Source organism: Megascapheus bottae, chromosome 7 (genome assembly GCF_031878675.1).
Source record: "Megascapheus bottae isolate mThoBot1 chromosome 7, mThoBot2.hap1, whole genome shotgun sequence".
Lineage (NCBI taxonomy): Eukaryota > Metazoa > Chordata > Mammalia > Rodentia > Geomyidae > Megascapheus > Megascapheus bottae.
Genome location: NC_143515.1, coordinates 51,975,628 through 51,994,896, shown reverse-complemented (window position 1 = coordinate 51,994,896; position 19,269 = coordinate 51,975,628). Strand labels below are relative to the sequence as shown.

The window sequence follows — 19,269 nt, the reverse complement described above, 5'->3', positions numbered from 1 at the left end:
TAGAGTGCTTGCCTAGCATGCATGAAGACTGGTTCGATTCCTCGGTACCACATACATAGAGAAAAACCAGAAGTGGTCCTGTGGTTCAAGTGGTAGAACTATAACCTTGAAAAATCCCAAGGAGAGCGCTCAATCCCTGAGTACAAGGCCCAGGACTAGCAAAAAAAAAATAAGTTATTGAATTTATTAATAGATTAATTGCACTACCAGCCACAGAGAAGATTTGATTACTAAAGAAATCCTGTAGGACTCAATGTGCTTAAAAATCTACAGTTTAGAGGCTGAGAGTTTGTCCTAGTGATAGAGTGCTTGCCTAGCATGCATGAAGACCTGGATTCGATTCCTTGATACCACATATATAGAAAAGCTGGAAGTGGTGTTGTGGCTCAAGTGGTAGAGCACTAGGCTTGAGGAAAGCCCAAGGACAGTGCTGGGGCCCTGAGTTCAAGCCCCAGGAGTGGCAAAACAAACAAAAAAACCTACAGCTAATTATAGAAAAAAGACACAGTCCAGCAGCAGCATTAATAACTGTGCATTTCACCCCATAGTTGTCCCAGCCAACTCTTTCCTTTTGTGAAGTTTGTATGGGGTGCACTTGCTCTGTCAGATAGGGGCTGGCAACATCTTGGAGCCAGTGAACACACATAGTTTTGCCTGAAGTGTTCCCTATCCCTTTTGTTTTCTTGATTAGTGTGCAAATAGGAATTTTCTATTTCTTGCTTACTATAGCTAGGTATAAATCATGAATCTTGCTGGGCATTGATGGCTCACAACTATAATCAGGCTACTCAGGAGGCTGAGATCTGAAGATCCTGGTTCAAAGCAAGCGGGGCCAGAAAAGTCTGTAAAACTCTTCAGTTGATGACAGAAAAAGCCAGAAGTGGCATTGTGGTTCTGGTGGTAGAGTGCTAGTCTTGAGCAGAAAATGAGCTCAGAGATAGCACTCAGGCCCAGACAGAGTACAAGCCTCAGGACTGGGGGGAAAAGGTGGGGAGGAAAAGAGACAGAGACTTGAATCTCAGTAAATAGCTGAACAAATCTGAATACCCCTTGACCCATGATTATGTAAACATTGTTGATCAGTATGTCTCAGGTCTTGACTACTATTCCCTCACTCAATTTTTTTTTTTTTTTTTTTTTTGCTCAAGTTGGGCACTTTGCTATATCTTCTGGCTTTTTCCCCCCTGTAAACTAGGGGTAAGAGTCTCCATTATTTGTTTGCCCTGGGCTGGCTCTCAGTGTCCTGAGTAGCTAGGATTATAGGCCTGGACCACTTGGATTTAATATGTATACACACACACACACACACACACACACACACACACACACACACTTTTTTGGGGGTTGGGTGGGTCATGGGTGTTGAACTTGGCCTGGGCACTTTCCCTGAGCTCTTTAGCTCAAGGATACCACCCTTGAGCCCAAGCCCTTCCTCCTGTTTTCTAGAGGTTAATTGGTAGAGCTAAGAGCCTCAGGCTGGCTTTGAACCTTGATCCTCAAATCTCAGCCTCCGAGTGGCTAGGATTACTGGCATGAGCCACCGAACCCCTGGCACACACACTTTTTTTTTTGCCAGTACTGGGGCTTGAACTCAAGGCCTGAGCACTGTCCTTGGGCTTTTTTTCCCTCAAGGCTAGAGCTCTGCCACTTGAGCCACAGCACCGCTTCCAGCTTTTTTTTTTTTTTCCTGTGTATGTGGTACCTAGGAACAAACCCAGGTCTTTGTGCATGCTAGGCAAGCATTCTACCATTAGGCCAAACTCTCTACCCAAATATACATTAAAAGACAAGGTTGTGCTCAGGTTGTGACCATGGCTTGCCTAGAACTCCCCATCCTCCTGTAATACTCTTTGAATGCCGGATTATAGATAAGCACCACTACACCTGCCAAGGTTTCAAGAAAGTGTACATTAAGTATATTGCTAGAAATTGAGTGTTCTGCCATCCCATGGTATTTTGGTTTTTCATTAACTCTAGACTTCGTTTTCCCAGTAAAACAGAGCAAGTAAGGTGGAATCACAGACAGCAGGGGGCAGCAATTGTATAGAAAGTAGATTTGTATTGAGGAAAATGTAAACTATTAGGCTTTCTTCTGAAAGATATAGCTATTTGAGAGTTTAGTTGGAGGTTCTGTCAGGGGAAAAGAGCTACTTTGTACATTTGACTGAATAATAGTCTTCCTTTGTTAGAGAAGATTGTCCTCTTGATCTGAGTACATGACATTTGTTTCAATGCACAAGGAATGGTAAGGAAGGAAGGTGATAGCAGCCAGGTCTGCCAAGTCCACCCTGTCTAGCGCTGTCAGCAAAAAATATGTTTTGTGCTTCCTTAGTAAATTACTGAAACCAGAGTTCTTAGGCCAGATAATACAATTTTTCTGTTAATTATAAAAGTAATATTGTAAGCTGGGTGCAGTGACCTGTAATCTTAGCTGTTTAAGAGGCTCAGATCTGAGGCTTTTGCTTTGAAGACAAATTTGAGAAAGGTCTTATCTCTAATAAACTAGCAAAAAGCCTGAAGTAGAAGTGTGGCTAAGTTGTAGGATGCAAGCTGTGAGCAAGAAAGCTGAGAATGAGAGGCAAACCCCAGTAATAACAACAAAAAAGTAACAGTATAAAAATTTCAATGTGTAGGGTTTTAATTATTACTACTTTTATCCTTGTAGACTTCTGTCTACTTCCTAAAGACAACTGTTTATAAACTTTCGTAAAGTTTATACTGCAGCTTAAGTCACAGGCTTACTAAGAAATTTCTCTGCATTTTCACTGACACTGTATGATTTTTAAAAATTAATGATGACCAGTATATCAGTTGAATGTTTATTGAGATCTGGAGTCCGGGCCACCTAATGTAAGAGCAATTGAGCCAAGAATATCATTGTAATGTGAAAGCTTTTGAAGATTAAGATTGAAGATAGTATAAGTGATGCTGTCAGTAATAGGAGGAGATTATATTTTAAAATGTAAAAGGAGAAAATTACACTAACAGAAAAACAGTGCTGAAAGAAGTATGAATTAAAAATACATTTTCCAGGCACTTGTAGCTCAAGCTTATAATCCACGCTCCTCAGAAGGCTGAAATCTGAGGATCAAGACTCAAAGCTAGCCTGGTAATGAAAGTCCATGAGACTTTATCTTCAATTAACCCCCAGAAAAACAGAAAGTGGCACTGTGGGTCAAAGTAATAAGAGTGTTAGCCTTGAGTAAAAAAAAAAGTTCAGAGACAGTGCCCAGGCTCTGAGTTCAGGGCCCACAGCTGACCACCTCCCACCCCCCCTTGCCAAATAGACACACACACACACACACACACACACACACACACACACACACACACACACACGAGCGACTGAAATAGGGTAGGAAGAAAAGTGTTATTTTATCAAAATAATAATAAATTAAAAGGAGGAGGTGGTACCAGAGAAAATATTACTGATGAAGTAGCATTGTAGGTAGGAGTTTGAGCAGACAGACTGACAAGTTCTTGTACTTAATAAGAGGAATGACATTACAAGACTGTGTAGGGAGAGGGAAAACATAAACAAATAAGGAAGTAGTCCAGTATGCTAGGGACAGCACTGAAATAAGAGAGAGCCTTATATTGGAGGTAGATTAGAGTGATTGAATCTTTTTGGTACTTTTACCATAATTCACCTGTTTTTACTGTTGACTTTGCTGATTTGGTTAATTGCTAGATCTAGCCAAGAAAAATATTTGTTAGCCAAATAATATGGCAGATGCTTTGTGAAATTATTTGCCAATGATTTTTTTTTTTTTTGCCAGTCCTGGGCTTGAACTCAGGGCCTGAGCACTGTCCTTGGACTTTCTCAAGGCTAGAGCTCTACCACTTGAGCCTCAGCACCACTTCTGGCTTTTTTCTATGTATGTGGTACCAAGGAATCGAACCCGGGTCTTCATGCATGCTAGGCAAGTACTTTAACCACTAGGCCAAACTCCCGGCCCTTGCCAGTGATTTAAATGCACTTAGACTAATTTTTTGCCAGTCCTGGGGCATGAACTCAGGGCCCTGAGCACTGTCCTTGGGCATTTCTCGAGGCTAGAGCTCTACCACTTGAGCCACAACACTGTTTCTGGCTTTTTCTGTGCATATGGTACCAAGGACAAGAACCCAGGTCTTCATGCATGGTAGGCAAACACTCTACCACTAGGTCAAACTCCCAACCTCCCCGAATGTTTTATTATTGGCACCTTACCAGCCTTTTCTTCTACTTACATAGACTTATTTTTTTGTCAGTTGTAGGGCTTGAACTTCAGTCCTGGACATTGGCCTAGAACCCTTTTGCTAGCACTTTACCACTTTGAGCACTTCTGGTTTTCTGGTGTTTAATTGAAGAAAAGAGTTTCACAGACTTTACTGCCCAGGCTGGCTTGAACCACAGATCTCAGCCTCCTGAGTACATTTAAAGACTTTATTTATGTTTTGGTTTTAGTCTTGGGGCTTGAACTCAGGGCCCTAAGTGCTGTCCCTGAGCTTTTTTTATTCAAAGCTAGTGGCTTATCACTTAAGTCACAGCTCCACATCCATCTTTTTTTTTTAGCAGTTAAATGAAGTCTGTAAGACTTTCCTGCCTAGGCTGGCTTCAAACTGTGATCCTTGGATCTCAGCCTTCTTGAGCAGGTAGAATTTCAGAGCCACTGGTGCCTGACTACTTACATAGACTTTTAAAGCCATTTCATAAATAAATTAAAAGGGTCAAACAGAGTTAAGTTATACTTAATAGGACTACTAGATTGGAACTAATAATACAAAGATTTTATATAAAATTAGTCAAGAGAATGTGGTTATAGAGTACATTACTTAAATCTTTAATGAAACCCACATTTTATTACCATTTACCTACATTTTAAATAGAATAAAAACTGTTAATACTGATTTTTATAATTAAAGCTTTACAGTTCTTTCCTTAAATACTTTGCTAGTCATTTGTAGTTTTTGTGCCAATACTGAATCTTGAACTCAGGGCCTATGTGCACTGTTGCTTTTTTGTTGTTGGTTTGTTTTAATTATTTTTTAAAGCCCATGATTCTTTGGGAAGTGATACAAGATTGCTAGCCAGGAGTCAGGTGGTAATTCCTACAATCCCTGTAACAACCATAAATCCAAAAGGTTCCAGCTTGGCCCACCCCCATTTGCTTTTGGCACCTACCCATGAAATGTCCACTTCCAAAAAATGGGATGGGGGCAGGAAGGGGGGGGGCAGCAGAAATGTGCTAAAGTAGAGGCTTTTTTTTTTCTTTTTGCCTGTCCTGGGGCTTGAGCTCAGGACCCCCTAGCACTGTCCTTGGGCTTTCCCCAAGGCTAGCTCCCTACCACAGAAGCTATAGCACCACTTCTGGTTTTTCTATAAATGTGGTACTGGGGAATCAAACTTGGGTCTTCATGCATGCTAGGCAAGCATTCTATTACTAGGCTGAACTCCCAGCTTCTGTTTTTGTAGTTTGCAAATCCAAGTCTTTGTGTCTACTGAGCAGGTGATCTATTCCAGTACAACTCCATACCCTAAATAAAATTTTGATAGTGTTGTGAAAAGAAAATCCCAAAGTAGTGTATCAAGACACATTGAGGTTAGAGGTTTGGCTCAGTTGGTAGAGTACCAGCCAATGAACAAAGTGTCCGGTACTAAGTGAATCCTGATCTTACAACAACAACAACAAAATAATAATAATAATAATAAAAAAGAAAAACTGACACATGGTTATTTAAAAACAAATACACATGTCAGAGTGTGTTTGATTTTCATTAATTGCAAATTAAAGTCTTTCTAAATTTACTAAAGATAGTCTCCCCAGTATTTCTGTTTATGAATAAATAGCATGACCATAGGCAGATGTAGAAAATAAGTTGCACAGTTAAGATTTAGAATGACATTGGGGCTTGAACTCAAGGCCTTGTTCTCTCCTTTACCTTTTTTTTTGCTCAAAGCTGGTACTCTTATCACTTGAGCAACACCTCTATTTAGGGCTTCTTGCTGGTTAATTAGATGCTAAGAGTCTCTTGAATTTGGCTACCCAGGCTGACTTGGAACAGCTATCTTCAAATCTCAGTCTACTGAGTTGCTAGATTAACAGGCATGAGCTATTAATGCCTGGCTTCTTTCTTCTGTCTCTTCTATTACTGTGTGTTAATTGTGTAAAGAAGTTGAATTGTAGTGGGCGTGGTAGCTCACGCCTGAACTCCTAACTACTCAGGAGGCTGAGATCTGAGGATTGAGGTTCAAAGCCAGCCCAGGCACTAAAGTCCATGAGACTCTTATCTCCAATTAACCACTAGAAAACTGGAAGTAACACTGTGTCTCAAAGAATAGCGTAGTAGCCTTGAGCTGAAGAGCTAAGGGACTGCACCCAGGCCAAAGGGTAGGGCTGTAGCCTTGAGCTAAAGAGCTCTGGGACAGTGCCCAGGCCCAGAGTTCAAATTCCACGACTGACAAAATAAAGTTTAATTGTGGTTTTCCATATGCATATAGAGTACTTTAAACAAATTGATCCTCTCATTCTTTTTTTTTCTTCTTCCCTATTCCCCTTGAACATTTCATAGTGGGTTTTCAGTGAACTCTTTGGAAAGAGTTCCTTGGAGTCTGAGATCCTTGCTTCTTCTTTGAGGTGTGATAGGTCCTTGAGTGTGTTTACTTCTAATAGAAGTAAAATTCATTAAAATTACAAGTCTGCACTGAAGAATAGGATTCAACTTTTTTTTTTTTTTGGGTACTGAGGTTTGAACTTAGGGCCTTAGTGCTCACTACTTAGGTATACACTCTACTATTTGAGCTATCCCTCTAGTCCTTTGAGCTCACGTTGTTTTTGAGATATGTTCTTGCTTTTTGCCCTGTACAGCCTAGACTAGAATCCTCTTATATTCCCTCTATAGCTGAAATCATGAGTGAGTTCATGCCACTACCGGCTGGAATGACAGGTGTAAACCACTATGCCTGGTTTATTCCTTTTTTTTTCCCCCCCTTAACATTGAAAGAAATGTCTTGGTATTCGGTATTCATTTTCTCTTTCTTTCTTCCTTTCTTCATTTTCTTTCTTTTTTTGCCAGTCCTGGGCTTGAGCTCAGGGCCTAAGCACTGTCACACGGTCTTTGGAGTTTCTCAAGGCTAGAAGAACTCTACCACTTGAGCCTCAGTACCACTTCTGGCTTTTTTTTTTTCTATGTATGTGGTACCGAGGAATTGAACCCAGGTCTTCATGCACACTAGGCAAGCACTCTACCATTAGGCCCATCTCCCAGCCCTTCTTTTTGTTTTTTTTTTTTTGAGTTGTGAGTGGGCTTCAAGGCCTGGGCACTATCCTTGACCTCTTTTGCTCAGGGCTAGCACTTTACCACTTTAAGCCACTGCGCCACTTCAGTTTTCTGGTGGTTAATTGTAGTTAAAGGTGAGTCTCATGGGTTTTCCTGCTTGAACTGGCTTTGAACCATGGTCCTCAAATCAGCTTCCTGAGTAGCTAGGATTACAGGTGTTGAGCCACTGGTACCTGTCTCATTATATATCTTAATAGTGGAAAGTATGGTGGTCATTAAGCCAATCGGAGGTCTTCATTGTTAAGGCTTATTCTTTAAGAACTTACCATTGATCATACGAAAACATTACTGGGCTGTGGAACAACAACAATGAAACAATATGAAGCAACAATGCAGTGCTGCCATTCTGCTTATTTACCAGTAGTGCATACGCTATAATTGGGAATAAAGAACCAGTCATGTTCTTTATTCTACAACAATGTTTCTTGTACAACAAACATTATGTAGGCAAAGTGTTGTTTATAGTCTATCTAAATGTTTCACACATATGTACTACTTTCTCAAAATGTGTAAATATTGTTATAATTAATAATAAAACATGGATTTAAATTTTTTTGGGGGTGGGGCTGGGTGCCAGTGGCTCATGCCTGTAATTCTAGGTACTCAGGAGGCTAACACCTGAGGACTGTAGTTCAAAGCTAGCCTGAGCAGGAAAGTCTGGGAGACTTCATCTCCAGTTAACCAGAAGTGACACTGTGGATCAAAATAGTAGAGCACTAGCCTTGAGTGAAAAAGCTCAGGACAGTGTCTAGGCCCTGAGTTCATGCCGATGACCAACAACAACAAAGAAAAACAACTTTTTTTGCTGACTTCATGGTAGCTTTATATCATACTTTCAATCAAAAACTACAAAAATATCTAGAAGTTGGGGAAATATTACTTGGGTAAAATGTATGCTAGAGATTACTTACAAAGTATAATTATAGGAGATAAGAAAGAGCCTGTTATTTTAGCAGTAATGTATGGAAAAGCAATGTTGAACTTCTGTGGAGTGTAGAACTTAACACACTGTACTGTGTCGTATATCATTTCCTCATGTATCCATCTTCTGTGAGCTACAGTTATTAATGGATTGTACAAAGGAAAGGGAATTCAGGGCAACATGTTCCAGATGACAAAGTCAAGCTGGGACTAGCAGGTCTCCACTCCTGCTGTTCACACTACTTCGTTGATTCCCCTGTGCTTCCTCACATAACACCCCGTGTGTGTGTGTGTGTGTGTGTGTGTGTGTGTGTGTGTGTGTGTGTTTTCTCCAGCCAATCCTGGGGCTTTACCTCAGGGCCTGAACACTGTCCTTGGGCTGTCTCAAATTAGAGCTCCACCACTTATGGCTTTTTCTATGTATGTGGTACTGAGGAATCTGAACCAGAGACTGTGCATGCTAGGCAAATGCTCTACCACCTGAGCCACAGCACCACTACTGGCTTTTTCTTTTTTTTCTTTTTGCCAGTCATGGGGCTTAAACTCAGGGCCTGGGCACTGTCCTTGTATACTTTTTGCTCAAGGCTAGCACTCTACCACTCGAGCCACAGCTCTACTTCTGGCTTTTTCTGGTACCTAGGAATCGAACCCAGGGCTTCGTGCTTGCTAGGCAAGCACCCTACCAGTAGGCTACACTCCTGGCACCACTTCTGGCTAGTACTGAGGAATCGAACCCGGGTCTTCATGCATGCTAGGCAAGCACTATGACTAGGCCAAACTCCTGGCCCCCCGGCATGTACTCTTAAATAGATTTAAGCAAAGTTCCAGTGTTCAAATACTTGACTTGATTTAAGCTGTTCATTGGAACACTGTGTTATTGATGAAAACAATGATCTGATGTTACAGATCTTGTTTTAGTGGCTTTTACTTGGGGTTATTAGATCTACAAGAAATTACATTAATTTATTTGTAGTGTCATGTTTCTGCATCTTCAGTACTCCTTAAAAAGGAGATGACAGACATGCAGGGGAGGCAGTGTTTTATTAGTGGGAAGCTTTGAGTGCTATCACATCACTCCCTGTCTATAAATTAAATTTAGTACTGATTTAGAATTAAATAGTAACTTTGGAAACCTGCTGCACAGTGTTTGCCTTCCTGATTAAATGTTCATTATCTCAGATTTTTATGGTCTGTCATTTTGTACTTTCAAGAATGAGACTTATTTTTCTTTATTGCTTTGTTTTAGGAAGACACCAGGTATTGTTGTTGGCAGTTTTTGTGACTCCATTTATTGAGCTTCAATCTGATTTCTCCAAATTTCAGGAAATGATAGAAACAACGTTAGATATGGATCAGGTATGAAAATACATTAACTTTAAGCAGCAGAATATTTCTGAAAACTAAAGGATAGTGAAAATTAAACAAAAACTATAAAGTCTAGAAAAAATTCAAATTTCTCTTTTTCAGTATCTGCTTTTGGTACTTTTGTATAGTGTCTTTGTAGAGAGTGAATGTAAAAGTAAGTGATAGAAAATGAAGAAATGGATTGGATGAATGTTGTTGGGGATTACACCTAAAGCCTTTGAGCATGGTAGGCAAGCAAGTCTTCTACCACTGGGTTTATATGTACCCTCAGCTGTAGGGTTGTTTTTTTTGTTGTTTGTTTGTTTAATAATTTGTTTCAGTGAATGAAAATAAGGATGAACAGAGGAAATGATTTGAGTCTAAATGGCTTTGTGAAAGGAAACATCTGTTTTTTGAGACATACTCTTACTAGCCTATCCCAGACTGGCCTTGAATTCTGTTTTTTACATTCCTAAAGCTTGAACTCAGGGGGGACACAGTTTGTTCAATGCTAGTACCCTGCAACTTGAGCCACAGCATCACTTCCAGCTTTTTCTGACTATGTGGTACTGAGGAATCGAACCCAGGGCTTTGTGCATGCTAGGTGAGCATTCTACCACTAGGCTATGCTCCCGGCCCTTGCCTTGAATTCTTTTTTGTTGTTGTTGTTGGTGGTGGTGGTGGTTCTGGTGCTTGAACTGTGGGCCTGAGCACTGTCCCTAAACTCCTCAGCTCAATGCTACTGTCTGACCCCAGAGCTTGGGCATTGTCCCTGAACTCTTAAGCTCAAAGCTACTGCCCCTTGAGCCACAACACCATTTCTGCTTTTCTGGTAGTTAATTGGAAATAAGAGTCTTACGGTCTTTAGCGCATGGGCTGGCTTTGAACCTTGATCCTCAGATCTCAGCCTCCTGAGTAGCTAGGATTACAGACGTGAGCCACCGCGCCCAGCTCCTTGCCTTGAATTCTTGGGGTTTTTTGTTTGTTTATTTTATTTTTTATTTTTTGCCAGTCCTGGGCTTAAGCTCAGGGCCTGAGCACTGTCCTTGGATTTTTCTCAAGGCTAGAGGTCTACCACTTGAGCCTCGGCACCCCTTCCGCCTTTTCTATGTATGTGGTACCAAGGAATTGAACCGGGGTCTTTGTGCATGCTAGGCAAGCACTCTACCACTAAGCCAAACTCCCAGCCTCTTGCCTTGAATTCTTGACCCTACTGCTTGAGCCTCAGGAGTGCTGGGATTATAAATGTGTAACACCATGCCCAACTTTAAATCTTGTCAATAAATGATAGGCAGTTGCATCTTATTCTTCAGTACTAAGAAGGAAAACTAATCACTGAAAAAGGAAAATTACAGGTAAGTATGGGGTTTTGTTTGTTTTGTTTTTTTTTTGTGCCATTACTGGTGCTTGAATTCTGATCCTCTTGCTCTTCCTTATAGTCTTTTCACACAGGATACTATTTAAATCATGCCAGTCCTGGGGCTTGAACTCAGGGCCTGAGCATTGTCCTTGGGATTTTTCAAGGCTATAGCTCTACTGCTTGAGCCACAGCACCATTTCTGGCTTTTTCTATGTATGTGGTACCGAGAAATGGAAGTCTTTGTGCATGCTAGGCAAGCACTTCACCACTAGGCCAAACTCCTGGCCCCCTATTTCCTACTTTTTTTTTTTCTCCTGTCCTGGGGCTTAAACTCAGGGCTTGTAGGTCTCCAAGTTTAGCTCAAACTCCAGTACCTTTATCTGATTTGGACAGTTAACACATAGCCAAGACTGTTTATGTTGCCTGGTCATTTAGATACTGCACTTTGAGAATTTATTGATTTTCATAAATAAGGAATGTAATTGATTTTAAGGTGAGAATACTTGATTTGTTTTGTTGTTATTGGTCATGGGGCTTGAACTCAGGGCCTGGGTACTATCTCTGAGCTTCTGTACTCAAGGCTAATGCTCTTCCACTTTGAGCCATTGCTCCACTTCGGGCTTTCTGGTGGTTATTTGGAGTTAAAGTCTCACAAACTTAACTGCACAGGCTGGCTTTGAACCTCAGATCTCAGCCTCCTGAGAAGCTAGGATTACATGTATGAGCCACTGGTTACTCACAGGAAGTATGATTTCTTTCTGTCGATTTTTAGCTTTCTGAAAGCTTGTACAAGTTCATAATATGTCACTGTAGAATATTGGGTGAAAAATTAATGTTGGAAAAGTTGTTAAAGTTTGTAGCCCCTTACAGTATGTTATTTGCATATCCTATATTGGATTCCCAGATCCAAAAGAATTTTAAAACCATATAAATACTGTTAAGTAGGGCCGGGAGTTTGGCCTAGTGGTTAAAGTGCTTGCCTAGCATGCATGAAGACCCGGGTTCGATTCCTCAGTACCACATACATAGAAAAAAGCCGGAAGTGGTGCTGAGGCTCAAGTGGTAGAGCTCTAGCCTTGAGAAAGTCCAAGGACAGTGCTCAGGCCCTGAGCTCAAGCCCAGGACTGGCAAAAAAATAAATAAATAAATAAATACTGTTAAGTATAAATATATTAAAGTCACTTCTGGCTATTTTAATTTTTTCAGGATGAGATAAATCCAGTGCTTAGCATGTTCTTGCTGCATATCACTGAGCTATAACTCCCTCCTCCCCATTGTTTATCTTTTCATTTCCTTCTTTCCTTTTCTTTTTCCCTTTTTTTTTTTTTTGCTCTGGTCCTGGAAATTAAATTCAGGACATAGGTACTGTCCCTTGGCTTCTTTTTTCTCTTTTTTTTTGCCGGTCCTAGGACTTGTACTCAGGGTCTGGGCACTGCCCTCAGACACTTTTTGCTCAAGGCTAGCAACTCTGCTACTTGAGCCACAGTCCTACTTCCAGCCTTTTCTGTGGTTCTGGGGAATCGAACCCAGGGCTTTACACATGCTAGGCGAGCACTCTACCACTAGGCCACGCTCCCAGCCCTCCCTTTGTTTCTTTTGCCCTACTACTTGAGTCATGGCTCTATATATGGCTTTTAATGTTTATTTGGAGTTAAAGTCTCACTGAATTTTTTTTTTGGCCAGTCCTGGGCCTGAGCACTGTCCTTGGGCTTTCTCAATGCTAGCACTCGTACCACTTGAGCCACAGCACCACTTCCAGCTTTTCTATGTATGTGGTATGGAGGAATCAAACCTGGGTCTTTGTGCCTGCTAAGCAAGCACTCTACCACTAGGTCAAACTCCTAGCCCTCACTAATTCGCCCTCCATCCCTTTCCCCCACCCCGCCAGCTTCAAACTTTGATCTTCATATCTCAGTCTCCTGATATTATTACCCATTGCTATGATAAAAACTAAGAACAGAAGGATGGTCAAATATTGGATAACTTATTATGTTATTTATTTTTTTAAGTCTTGTCCTTATTTTCTTATCTTTTTTTTTTTTTTTGCGTCAGGCCTGGGCTTGAGTTCAGGGACCAAGCACTGTCCTGGGGCTTTTTCAAGGCTAGAGTTCTACCACTTGAACCACAGCACTACTTTTGGCTTTTTTCTACATACATGGTACTTAGGAATAGAACGTGGGTCTTCGTGTTTGGTAGGCAAGCTCTCTACCACTAGACCAAAGTGCCCGCCCTTTTTTCTTTAGAAAGGATTTATGACAACTTGTTTTTTTTCAAGAACTAAGATCTGGGAATTCAGGGAATGAAAGTTTGTTTTCAGATGTCTGTAGCTCAAAATAATTTTTATGCTATTGTGGTATATTCTGGATTCCTTAAATGTCGATACTGTACCAATAATATGTGAATTGTGCATTTCCCCCCTGAAGAAATACTTTCACATTAAACTTATATCAGAACTCTGTATTTCAGAACCCAAAATTTAGTATTATAATTAAGAATCCAGAGATATGACAGACTTTATTTCAATTTTCTTGATCAGATTTGCTCAGTGACAATATGTATAAGACCTAATTTCTTGTCTTCTTCCTTTTTCTTTCTTTTTTTTAAAAATAATTTTAATTTCAACCAAGACCAGTTCCATTTTAACCCTTGGATGGCTACCACTAGTAGATGAGGCCACATTCCAAAGTCATTTGCCATTTGTCATGATGGGACCAGAATAGTGATGTAGCCAGGGATTTGTTCCAAGGTCACCAGAGTTGGCTGTGTAGTCACGTTCCCTCTAGGAGATTAAACTGTGTGAGCATTATGGTGAAGAAAGGTGGGAATAGCTACTCTGTGGATGACCACTGTTGGGGGAGCTAGAAATTAGGAGAATCACAGTTATTTAATCCTGAGTTCCCTGTAACTCCTCCCACAAAACAAAACAAAACATAGGCTCACTTGTAAAGCCAGCTGTGTCTATATCCATAGGCAGGAGAACTTGAGAGCCTCTGTTAAAGCCCCAATATTGCTGTTCATCCTCAAAAAACAGAAAAAAAAAACCTAGATTCTTTAGGGAATTAATCAGTATGTTCTTCATTCTCACTCAAAAGCCTTTAAATTTATCCCAGATTCTAAGGTAAATTCAACCCATCACTGTCAAAATAAAATTGTAAAGAAATTAGACATTGAAATTTGCTTCAGAACCACTTTGAAGAAATCTCCAAGGAATATAAATTGTTGTGAACGTGTTATTTCTGTCAGTCTCGCTTTTTTCCAGCTCCATGTGTAGACATTCAAGGGATAAGAGTTCAGTCATTTACTGTTTGGCTAGTTTCCCTACCCCCTTAGACTTAGCTTTGTTTATAATATTGAAAGGTGTTTTTCTGGCTGCTCCATAAATACTACAGAATTTTTCTTTTATTTTCTTGGATGTTCATCTTGGAGTTTGAGCTCAAAGTTTAAACCTTGTCCCTGAGCTTTTGTGCTCAAGGCTAATGCTTTTTGCCCCTCAGCACTAAGCTCTACCTTCACCTTTTTCAGTAACTAATTGCAGGTAAGAGTCTCACAGAACTCCCATATTCCTCAGATTTCAGCCTCCTGAATAGCTAGGATTACAGGCATAAGCCACCAGGCTTAAAATTTTTATATTTGAGATTAAAAGAAGATGTGTGTTTTTCACAAAAGAAGTAAACCATTTCCTTCTGTTTAGGTGGGTCAGTGAAAGTGAGTAAATTAAAAATCTCCTGAGTAATAGTTTTTGCATTTATTGTTATTTATTTATTTATTTATTTTTGAGCTCAGGGTCTGAGCACTGTCCGTGGGCTTTCTTAAGGCTAGGGCTCTACCACTTGAGCCACAGCACCACTTCTGGCTTTTTCTATGTATGTGGTACCAAGGAATCGAACCCACATCTTTGTGCATGCTAGGCAAGCACTTACCATTAGGCCAAACTCCCAACCCCTACTCTTTTTTTTTTTTTTTGCCAGTTCCGGGGCTTGAACTCAGGGCCTGAGCACTTCTTGAACATATTTTGCTCAAGGCTAGAGCTCTGCCACTTGAGCTACAGTACTACTTGTGGAATTTTCTGTGTATGTGGTACTGCAGAATTTTTTACCCCAACAATTATATTATAAAGGTTAAATCACATTTATTCATTCATTCATTCATTCATTCATTCATTTATTTATTTTAGTCCTGGGCCTTGAACTTGGCCTAAGCACTGTCTTTGGGCTTTCTCAAGGCTAGTGCTCTACCACTTGAGCCACAGTACCACTTCTGGCTTTTTTCTATGTATGTGGTACTGAGGAATTGAACCTGGATTTTTGTGCATGATAGGCAAGCACTCTACCACTAAACTCCCAGCCCCAAAAGTTAAATTACTTTTTCTTTTCTTTTAACCAGATCCTGCCTCAGGTTTATTGATAGAAATGACACAGGCTACCAGCCTTCTCTGAAGATAGCGGCCAGGGAGCCATAGCAGTCTTCCTGTCCTCACACTCACACTGGCAGACAGAGGTCTTCATTATGGGGCCTTCTCGGGGCCCTGGGCACTTTTAGACACTGGGGCCTGAGCACCCTTAGGAGCTGGAGCCTGGGACTGAGCTGAAGTGGCAGCTGGGGCCTGGGCCCTGGCTTGCACCTTAGCCTTGGCTTTACCCAGGGCCTGGGCCCTGGCCTTTGGCTGGGTGATCCTGCAACCCTTGGCACTGTAGGCACAAATGCTCTCCCCAGCTTGAGGGTGGCTGCTAGGGGAGCTTGCATTTGTTGCTCACTACTTTGGGCTTCACCCAGGGTCTTGATGCCCTCAGCCTGCACGCTCAGTCCCTGGCCCCTGCTAGTCATTTCTTATGTGAATCTATCCTTTTTTGTTTGATTGGTTTTTGGTAGTAGTGATCTTGAGCTTAACATGGCTCTCTGCTTGCTAGACAGGCACTGAACTGTCACCACTTACAGGTTTTCCCTCTAGAAGCAGGGACCGTTCCCTTAGGATTTTAATCCCAAGTCTTTGCAGAATAAGAAATTCTGAACATGTCACAATGGTATGAAAAGTTGCAGAGCTTTATGAAGTAAGCAAGAAAGCAAGCTGAAAGTGGTGCACACACCAGTGTATAGGTGCTGAAAGGGAGACACACAGGCTCTTTGACATCTTAGCTACATACGATAAAAGACAGGGTTTGACTTAAAATTATTTAAGGATAAGTGTTCTTATTTGTTCTCATGCATGGCACATTTAATCACTCTTGATGTGCTATACTGTTACCACTGGGTTTAGAGTCTTAAGAATCACCTGGTCGTTAAACTTTGATCAATACTACTTGGGTATCTCTTCAAAGAAAAGATGCATTTTGCCATGCATGTTTTTCAAGACAAATGTTCACCTACGAGATAAGTACTTTGTGCCAGGTGGAGTCATTTTTCTAAGTATTTGCTTTTCCAGGATACATGTCTCATTATGATGTCCTTCCTCATTTTTCAGAGCACACTATTTTAGGCCAGCAAGCAAGTCCAGGTAGAGAAAGCTACTTTTTTTGTTCATTTCTTCTTTTCTTGTACTCATATTGCAGCTTATGAAGAAGGGTAAGGGTTAAAGCAGAGAGTGCTTCTGTGATTCTAATAGAACTATTAATTAAATACAGCATTTGTTTCTGAGTTCCTGGCTGCTGTTCATCACGCCTCATTTTTACTACTCTATCGTGTCTCACTAGCACTCAAACCACATCCTTGTTTCTTTTTTTTTTTTTTCTCTATACTCTCTGGCTTGATTTCCTTGTCTGTTTTGTGTGTTTATGAATTCTTGTTTAGCTCGGTTCTCTGTACAAATTATATCCCCAGATAAAATTTATTTTTTGCTTTCGTTAGTCACCCCACAATGTAATTAGCTTAGGAAAACTTTTAAATTAAATTGTTTAGGGCCAGGAGTTTGGCCTAGTGGTAGAGTACTTGCCTAGCATGCATGAAAGACCCAGGTTGGATTCCTTGGTAACACATACATAGAAAAAGCTAGAAGTGGTGCTGTGGCTCAAGTGGTAGAGCTCTAGCCTTGAGAGAGCCCAAGGACAGTGCTCAGGCCCTGAGTCCAAGCCTCAGGACTTGCAAAAGACCCCAAACTTACAAAAGATTTGTTCTATCACAATAAAGGAAGAGTTTAATAGACTAACCAGTGACTAATAACATCTTTGATTACAAATACAAATAATGGACATTTGAAACCCAAACTCCATGTTGACAGGCATTTATTCTCAAAATAGGGAAGAGATTCTGGCTCCATCCTTCCTCTATATTTGGCATAAAGTAGCTTTTATTTATTTTTATTTTTTGCCAGTCCTGGGCTTGAACTCGCTCTGAGCACTGTCCTTGGGCTTTCTCAAGGCTAGAGCTGTACCACTTGAGCCTCATCACCACTTCCGACCTTTTCTATGTATGTGGTACTGGGGAATTGAACTCGGGTTTTCATGATGCTACATAACCACTCTGTCGCTGGGCGTAGTGGCTCACACCTGTAAACCTAGCTGCTCCTCAGGAGGCTGAGGTCTGAGGATCGTGGTTCAAAGCCAGCCCAGGCACTAAAAAGTTGTGAGACTCTTATCTCCAAATAACCACCAGAAAATCAGAAGTGGTGCTGTGGCTCAAGGGGTAGGGCAGTAGCCTTGAGCTGAAGAGCTCGGGTACAACACCCAGGCCCAGAGTTCAAGTTCCATGATTGACAAAAGAAAAAAAAAATGGAGTGAGGGGGGGAATCCATTTACTTTTTATGTTGGAGAGCCTGTATTGCAAGACAGTATATTTTATTACCCCAGATGGTTGCTGAAAGATGCTCTTTTTTTCACAACAGTACTGAGTATCAGAGGATAGAAAATATAAACATATCCACTCAGTTTTCATTTCTGTGGATTTAGGATTGTTGGTGCAAATTTGAGGTTTTGTTGACTTACCATTGGACTTTTTAGAAGGTGAAAGTGAGTATAGGGACTTGGCCCTGCCTTAGTCTCTCCTTATATTCATTGGAAGAGTAGTTCTATAGCAGTTTCAGTTCTTCATTGTAGCATTATTCTTTTTCTCTGTAGTATCTTTTTTTTTTTTTTTTTTTTTTTGCCAGTCCTGGGCTTGAGCTAGTACTCTACCACTTGAGCCACAGTGCCAGTTTTGGCTTTTTCTTCATATGTGGCACCAAGGAATCAAACCCAGGTCTTCGTTCATGCTAGGCAAGCATTCTTACCACTAGGCCAAACTCTGGTCCCACCAACTTTGTTTTTCATCAGACATAAATGAGTATACTTATTTCTCACTAGTCCAGTAGTTGTGGTAATTTTTCTTTTTTGCTTATTGTGATACTGGGATTTGAACTCAGGGACTCAATTATTTAGCAAGGACTCTACCACCTGTGAGCCAGCTTTCCCACTCCCCAATTCTCCCTTACTCCCTCCCCAAACCCTAGCTTCTCTTCCCAAACCAGTACTCAGGCTTGAACTCATAGCTTCCTGTTCTCTATCTCTCTTTTCTATTGAAGATTGGCCTTGTACTACTTAAGTCACTTCTCCAGTTCCAGCTTTTTTTTTTTTTTTTGCCAGTCCTGGGCTTGGGCTCAGGGCCTGAGCACTGTCCTTGGACTTTCTCAAGGCTTAGCACTCTACTACTTGAGCCTCAGCACCACTTCCAGCTTTTTTCTATGTATGTGGTACCGAAGAATCGAACCTGGGTCTTCGTGCATACTAGGCAAGCACTCTACCACTAGGCCAAACTCCCAGCCCCCAGATTTTTTTTTTTTCCTTCTTCTTTTTCTTTATTTTTTAATCTGGTAAATTGTAGATCAGAGTTTCTCTGAGGATTTGTATACCCAGGCTGGCTGAATTCTCAGATCATAGCCTCACTGAGTAGATAGAATTATAGGCATGAGCTTTAGGTCCTTGACTTCTTTTCTTTAAAGCAAAAAAGTAAAATTGTGTGAATCATTTTCTACACTACTGATATAAAGTAGTAGATACTTAGCTTTTTGTTGATTTAAATTTCCTTTTATACTAACTTTTTGCAATTTGACTTTAATTCCTTATTCCTTATATGGTTCATTCTGGGTGTGTGAAGATGTGCTTTCAGTGGATAATAACTAAGAGCAATTTATCTCAACCTCTTCTACTGAATGTTTTTGTCATCTTGTTTTAGAAAAACTGACTCATTTGTAATAACCTTTTCTGTATAATTATCTAGTAATTTTTAATGCCTAGTACAGATAGACTTCTTTTATATTGTTTTGTTCTTTTATACTTTTATTTGTTTAACTTAATCATTTTTGTTTCAAACAGTCATTTTGTTTCAACAGTCATTAGGTTTGGAAAGTGATTAACACT

General features: G+C 40.6%; 1 protein-coding gene across 2 annotated transcripts in view; it reads left to right on the top strand.

The window, feature by feature from the left end:
* Msh2 (mutS homolog 2) overlaps positions 1 to 19,269 on the top strand; it is a 54,009-nt gene that overhangs the window by 15,318 nt on the left and 19,422 nt on the right. For both annotated transcript variants that reach the window (XM_090336988.1, XM_090336989.1), the window contains exon 8: positions 9,488 to 9,597. In XM_090336988.1, the coding sequence (XP_090193114.1) occupies positions 9,488 to 9,597 (110 nt within the window). The remainder of the gene's footprint in view (positions 1 to 9,487; positions 9,598 to 19,269) is intronic.